The following is a 7306-nucleotide window of genomic DNA, read 5'->3' on the forward strand; positions in this document are numbered from 1 at the left end:
CGCCGTTCCCGCCCAAAGCCGAGCCGGAGGAGCCGGCCTACCTCGAGCGCTACTCCTGGACCGGAGTAGTGCCCGAGTGGATTAGCGCTCCGCCGGGCTGGCTCGGGGCGACGGAGAAGCAGGAGGCGGCCTACCTCGACCACTGGCGCCACATTCGGTTGGCCGAGGAGCGCCGGAAGGGCGAGCGCCTGCAGATGCTCGAGCGCGAGGCCGAAGAGGAGGCGCGCCAAGCCCAGGCAGCGGCGGCGCAGCCCGACATCGCCGCCCTCTGAAACACGGCGTTCCCCTGGGCCGACCCTGCGCCGACACTGATCGACCTCACCGGCCCCGACGTAGACGTCGCCGCTGACGAGGACGCCTAGAGCAGCGCATCGTCTAGTTTTTAGTTTTTTTATGTTAATTAATGTAATGTGGACTTTCGCCGGGCTTTGTAACCGGTTTTTATGTTTAATTAAATGCATGTATTTATTTTTTAAATGCTTGCAAGACTTTTTTTTGGCGCGCCGATGAAATGGGTTGGGCCAGCGTTGGGCGCTCGCGCCGACCCAAACACAGCGCCAGTCGTTTGCTCTTAGTATACTGCTCTAGTTATTAGTAGAGATTAGTCTCTTTCAAAATATATTTAAGAATTTAATGTTGCTAGTTCGACGACTTCAGCAAGTTTATGGAACTGATTCAACAAATTTCATTGTGTACCAATTCAGGAATTGTGTCTTTTGTCAAAAAATGAGAATTTAATTATAGAAATCCAGTGAAACTACTGATGTTTATTTCCTCTCGAACAGAGGCACAGAAGAGAGCAGGGGAGCACGATGAACAGTGAAGACGCCGGCACACTTACTATCTCCACGTCATTTCCTTCTCTTTCCACCGACGGCCACTATCCCCTCTTCTCCCCTCCCCACAGCAGCCTTGGCGAAAGAGCTCCACAGGGGAGGCGACGGCGCGCTGGATCTGATCGATTTTGGGTGTCGCTCAGGTGCATGCTCTCCTCCATTCTTGATTCTTGGGTGTATTTCTATCTTCTTCGGTTGCTCCTCTATCAGTGTTGAATCCTCCTCCCCTTATTTCGAATGCTGTATGCAGTTTCTTGACTTCTTCCCCCGATCTGCAGCACCATGGCCGAATCACTGCTTCTCCCTTTGGTGCGCGGCGTGGCCGGCAAGGCCGCAGACGCGTTAGTCCAGACCGTGACCCGGATGTGTGGCCTCGAAGACGACCGCGAAACGCTGGAGCGCCATCTGCTGGCCGTCCAGTGCAAGCTGGCCAACGCGGAGGAAAGGAGCCAGAGCAATGCCTACCTCAGGAGCTGGATGGAGAAGCTCAAGGCCGTCGCCTACGAGGCCGACGACGTCCTCGACGACTTTCAGTATGAGGGGCTGCGCCGTGAAGCCCGGATCGGCAAGTCCACTTCCCGCAAGGTACTCAGCTATGTCACATACCACAGCCCGCTGCTCTTCCGTTTTGCCATGAGCAGGAAGCTCAAGAGTGTCCTTGAGAAGATCAATAAGTTAGTTGAGAAGATGAACAAGTTTGGCCTTGAGAATTCTGTCCATCAGCAGGAGCCCCAACTTCCTTGGCGGCAGACTCACTCCAAACTGGATGAGTCCGCCGACATCTTTGGGAGAGATGATGACAAGGAGAGGGCGGTGAAGCTGCTGCTAGATCAGCAAGATCAGCGTGAGGTGCAGGTGCTGCCCATCTTTGGTATGGGAGGTCTTGGCAAGACGACAATTGCTAAGATGGTGTACAATGACCAAGGGGTCCAGCAACATTTCCAGTTGAAGATGTGGCGCTGCGTGTCAGACAATTTTGATGTTGTTGCTATTGTGAAATCCATCATTGAATTGGCTACAAATGCAAGATGCGACCTGCCCGACAACATCGAGCTTTTGCAGAAGAAACTTGATGAAGTCATTTGCCAGAAGAGATTTTTACTTGTTCTCGATGATGTCTGGAATGAAGAGAAGACGATATGGGAGGAAAATTTGAAGCCACTGTTATGCTCCATTGGTGGACCAGGAAGTGTCATTGTAGTCACATGTCGAAGCAAGCAAGTGGCCTCTATAATGTCCACCGTTAAGCCCCATGAGCTAGCATTTTTGGATGAAGAAAATTCATGGGAATTGTTTTCAAACAAAGCATTTAGCAATGGTGTGGAGGAGGAAGCAGAGTTGGTCACCATTGGAAGACGTATTGTAAATAAATGCGGGGGGTTGCCTCTTGCACTGAAGACAATGGGTGGATTGCTGAGTTCGAAGCGACAAGTACATGAGTGGAAGGCCATCGAAGAAAGTAACATTGGGGATACTGTTGGAGGCAAATATGAGGTCATGCCCATACTGAAGTTAAGCTACAAACACCTGTCATCTGAAATGAAGCAATGCTTTGCATTCTGTGCACTTTTCCCCAAGGATTATGAGATGCAGAAGGATATGTTGATCCAACTATGGATGGCAAATGGCTTTATTCAAGAAGAGGGAACAATGGATTTAACACAGAAAGGAGAGTTTATTTTCCATGAATTGGTTTGGAGGTCGTTCCTGCAAGATATAAAAGTTGTAGTCAAATATACTAACTCATTTTATAGCTCAAAATATGAGACAGTAGTGTGTAAAATGCATGACTTAATGCATGACTTAGCCAGAGATGTTAGCAATGAATGTGCCACCATAGAAGAATTGACTGAACTGAAAGCATCTGTAACAAATGTCCGTCACATGCAAATGTCAGAGGATGTTGAACTGGAAAAGATCTCTGGGTTGTTCGATGGAAAAACATCTCTCCGCACTTTGTTAGCCCCTTCAAAAGTGAACAGGGATTTTAACCGGCTGCAACAAGTATCATTACGGGCATTGCATTGGCAGATATCTTGCGCCAATTTCAAGGCCGTAAATGGAAAACATTTACGGTATCTTGACTTCTCGACTTGCAGCGTCAATGCTACATTGCTAGATTCAATATGTCTACTTTATAACCTACAAACACTGAGGCTCGTTGGTTGCTTAGATCTACGACAGCTACCAGAGGACATGGTGATAAGCTTGAGAAAGCTCATACATCTTTATCTTTTTGGATGTTCTGCTCTGGAGCGGACTCCTCCAAACATTGGTCAGCTAAACAACCTTCATACACTAACAACATTTGTTGTGGATACTAGAGATGGTTGTGGTATTGAGGAGCTCAAAGAAATGCGGCACCTTAGCAACAGGTTGGAACTGTACAGTTTGAGAAAAATAAAGAGTGTACAGCATGCAAAAGAAGCCAACCTTCAGCAGAAGCAAAATCTGACTGAGTTGTTGTTCTGTTGGGGCCTTAAAAGACATGACAAGCCCAAGAATGAGGCATGTAATGAGGAAGAAGTGTTCCAGCATCTAGAACCTCATAGCAAGATCAAAAAATTTGAGTTGTATGGATATGGTGGCCCAGAAATACCACGATGGATGAGAGATCCTCAGATGTTTCAGTACTTAAGAAAACTCACCATTTCCAACTGGACAAGGTGTAAGAATATACCTGTAGTATGGCTCTCACCCTCACTACAGTACTTAACCTTGAAAAACATGGGTAAACTGAAGACATTATGTGACAACCTTTGCATAGAAGGTGGAGGACGCAGTACCCCTCTACAAATTTTCCCGAAGTTGAAGGAGATGGTCTTGAAAGAGCTATCTAGTCTAGAGGGATGGGCAGATAACAGTGCGGGTGTGTCTATTGATAGCTCAGTAATTTTCCCGGTGCTTGAGAAGCTAGAAATCAGCCAATGCTGTAAGCTTGCAAGTTTTCCACTGAGCCCCATTCTCAAAGACCTGACTTTATCGGGATACTTGGACGCGGAGTGTGTATGGGATTTTCCAAGGTTGCCTACATCCCTTGAAAGTTTGTGTATTCACTGCTTCGGAGGTTTGGTGGTGCTGCCTTCGAACCTTGGAGCTCTGGCAAAGCTGAGCAACCTAGTGGTGCATAACTGCAGGAGGCTGAAAGGGTTGCCTGACGGGATGGATGGCCTCACTTCTCTTCGGATATTGGACATCACTTTTTGTCCAGCGACGGAGGAATTCCCTAATGGTCTCCTTCAGCGGTTGCCAGCCCTTGACGCCCTAACCATATATGGTTGCCCTGAGTTGCAAAGACGATGCAGAGAAGGAGGGGAGTATTTCCACCACCTGGTCCCTATCCCACTTAAATCAGGATTCAAAACTAGATTTCTAGAAGCAGAAGCAGAATCCAGAATTATAGTACCAGAAGCAGAAACGAGCGGAAAGAAGTTTCTAAGAAGGCTCCTCCCCTCCTGCGCTCACTCGAAGTCTGACTCTGAGTCTGACGATAACTGAGGTGTGTATGCCACAAGTCCTTTACTCGTGTTATTATGGTTTAGTTAACTATCTTTCCTCGTGCTATATTCCAGCATAATATAAGTAACTCCCAACTGATTACTTTTTTTTTCGTTTTATAGGATCTGCTTATTCTGAAATCTTTTGATGTTCGGTCTCGGTGCCACATTCTGTACACATTTTTTGGACAAGTATGTGCCTTTTTCTGGACAAGTATATCTCATTGCTTACTGCTCTGTGCCGAAATAGCGTAAAGGGGTAAACTTCCGATCCAGTGACATCTCTAGTACTTCAGTGCCAGTACTTCCAAACCTAGTTCAGTGACATCTATAATACTTCCTGCTAGTGCCTAGTGTTAATCTGCTTGCTCCAGGTGGAGGCGCGGTTGCAGTTTACTGCAGATTCCCAATGATAATTATCTGTGCCACATCAACTCGGCACAGTACTTTATCTAGTTAAACATCTATTCTGCATCATAGATGAACACCAAAATTGCTATGACGCGATGACTAAATGTTTCCATCATCTTTATTTACCTCTCTCTGTAGTCGTCAAGGAAATTGGTTATCAGATTAGATACTGATTTACCTACAATTATCTTGCTTTGAACTGAATTCAGATACCACCTTTTGATGATAGAGCATCGGGAAAACTCAAGCTGCGAAGCAAATCCGCATGAGCGTTTATCCTGGTAAATCTCCCTACAAATTGGGTGGGTGATATGCTGACAATATTCAGGTATAATGTAAATGCCAATGTGATCAATCAATGTATCTGCAGGTTGGCATTTCTGAAAGCATCCACAAGATGAAGGAAGCAGTGCCCGTCGAGCAAAGTTGGGAACCCCATCAGCATGGCATATGATGAGTGTTGTCTTGATCAGTAGTATTTTCCTAGAGATTTTTCTCTACATGTGTGCGTCAGCGCAGGCAGATATGCCCTGATCCATTTTCTTGGCACGTAGGAGGGATTTTTATTTGCCTAGAAATGTGCAAATTGTCCCTCGGCTGTGAGAGCCTTTGTGTGTGTTGGCACAGCCTGTCCGGGTGCCGTGTGCCGTGTGCGTGTCGTTGTTGGGAATGTGGTGTGGCTGAGCCTGGATAGTGTGTGGTGTGTAACCCCTGTAGGTGTATAAACTTAGGCATTTGTCGAGTGCTTCGTCGGTTAAGGAAAAAAGCAAAGTCAGAGTTCCCCTGTCTCCTCCTCTCTTCCCAGTTCCCCTTTCTCTTCACGCCTAGCAGGCTGAGTGTTACAGGAATGAAGCCCATGTTTATGGGAGCAAAACTTGGGCTTATTTCAGGAGGAAGAGTGCAACTGGCTGACACCGAGATACTCTGAAACTATCGTATACTGAAGCGTGTCCGTAAAAAAAAAGATATACTGAAGCATGGAAGCAAAACTTACAAAATGGTCCTTCACAATTTACTTTGCTGTGATAACAGTTCGTCTTCAGATCTTGTTACGACTATGAAACATGAATTTTCTTTGGTGTGTCGAAAAATACAGCTCCATCAGAATTCAGATACCCTTTCTTGGGCTTCTAATTTATCTTTCTTCCTCTTCGTCTGAAGTTCTTTATTTGGGTTGAGATGTTTAGATTCCAGGATCTCTACGAACTGTGCATAATATAGTGCAATTCTAATTTCTAAGTATACAAAGTACGACTGGAGGTCTGAAGCACCAAATTTAGTTCCACGGCATATGTGCAGTGCAGACGTTCAAGAATATTTAACCGGGTATTTTGTTATTCATTTCTCAACTAGGAGAAAATGAAGGGCTTTATTGTCGCAGCTATGGATGAGCTAAACAACTAAAACAGAGGCTTCTTGCCCTTCAAGAGATCCATGAGATGTTTGAAAACGTGTTTTCGGTGTTTATTTGTTTCACTTAATATGATTTTTTAAGTTGGAATTCGTTTATTCATGAACAAAATTAAATAATTTTGTGCACATTTTAAATAAATAAATTTTTAACATATTTACGAACATTTATAATATTTTATGATTTATAAAAAATGTGAACACTTTTAAAAAAATTATGAATGCTTTTTAGAAATTTCATGAATATTTGTAAAAATTCATCAATTTTTTTATAAAATTAAAAAAGTATTTAAACTCAGTAGTTTTTTCGCAAATAATATATGCTAATAAATATATATTTTTCCTTCCGGAAACTAAAAACCATTGAAAAATGCATAGGAAAGCCGTTCGTCCAGCCATCATGGATCACGAGTCAGGAAAACACACAGATGCATGAGCTGCTGAACTGACAACGTAATACCTCTTGGTGAATGGATGTACGCCGGCAAAGATCAAGATATATCCACATATATATAAGATGAAATGTTTGACATGATTATTCACAGTAGCCGTTCGATGAAAACGATACATATCATTACATGAAATCAGTACTAGCATATACTTTCTCCGTTTCTAAATACAAGTCTGAATGTATATAGATACATTTTAGAGTATAGATTCATTCATTTTGCTCCATGTGTAGTCCATATTAGAATCTCTAAAAGGACTTATATTTAGAAATGGAGGGAGTATGACTTTAACAACATAAAACCAGATGGGGGCCTCTGGAAGGCAATGGATATTAATCTTCGAGGAATAAATATGTTATGCATCTAAAGCACCGACAAATGTTGCTGACGATACCGATACTTGAAAATTTACTGAAATGATTAAAAGTACTACACAACTGTGACTGATAGATGCACCATCCAAGACCGACACCTCAGGGAGAACCAAGCCGCCACATCTAGTCATAAACCTCTGGAACATGCAGTGTATTCTGATGCATTCCGTTCGTGTCAAGTTGACTTCTAAAATCCTTGTGCAAGCTCTGCAGTGTGAGATTCTTAAGGGCTTGATAGGGACTTTAAATCAACATGTTAATAATTTAAAAAGTATGCTGTATATGTAAAACATAAACAATTTTTAAAGACATACAATGTGGAGTTGTGA

General features: G+C 43.9%; 1 protein-coding gene across 7 annotated transcripts; it reads left to right on the forward strand.

The window, feature by feature from the left end:
* The first annotated feature begins 803 nt into the window (after window positions 1–803).
* On the forward strand, window positions 804–5533 carry LOC119329685 (disease resistance protein RGA2-like). 7 transcript variants are annotated; one of them, XM_037602753.1, is made up of 5 exons: window positions 804–979; window positions 1115–4335; window positions 4457–4592; window positions 4954–5046; window positions 5115–5533. In XM_037602753.1, the coding sequence occupies exons 1-2, from the start codon at window positions 813–815 to the stop codon at window positions 4332–4334; spliced, it is 3387 nt and encodes a 1128-aa protein (XP_037458650.1). In that variant the 5' UTR covers window positions 804–812; the 3' UTR covers window position 4335; window positions 4457–4592; window positions 4954–5046; window positions 5115–5533. The 7 variants fall into 7 exon arrangements, with proteins under 7 accessions (XP_037458650.1, XP_037458647.1, XP_037458648.1 ...); XM_037602750.1 differs by having other exon boundaries at window positions 4954–5025; XM_037602751.1 differs by having other exon boundaries at window positions 4457–4525.
* Window positions 5534–7306: the final 1773 nt, after the last annotated feature.

This window comes from Triticum dicoccoides, chromosome 7A (genome assembly GCF_002162155.2).
Source record: "Triticum dicoccoides isolate Atlit2015 ecotype Zavitan chromosome 7A, WEW_v2.0, whole genome shotgun sequence".
NCBI classification, from domain to species: domain Eukaryota; kingdom Viridiplantae; phylum Streptophyta; class Magnoliopsida; order Poales; family Poaceae; genus Triticum; species Triticum dicoccoides.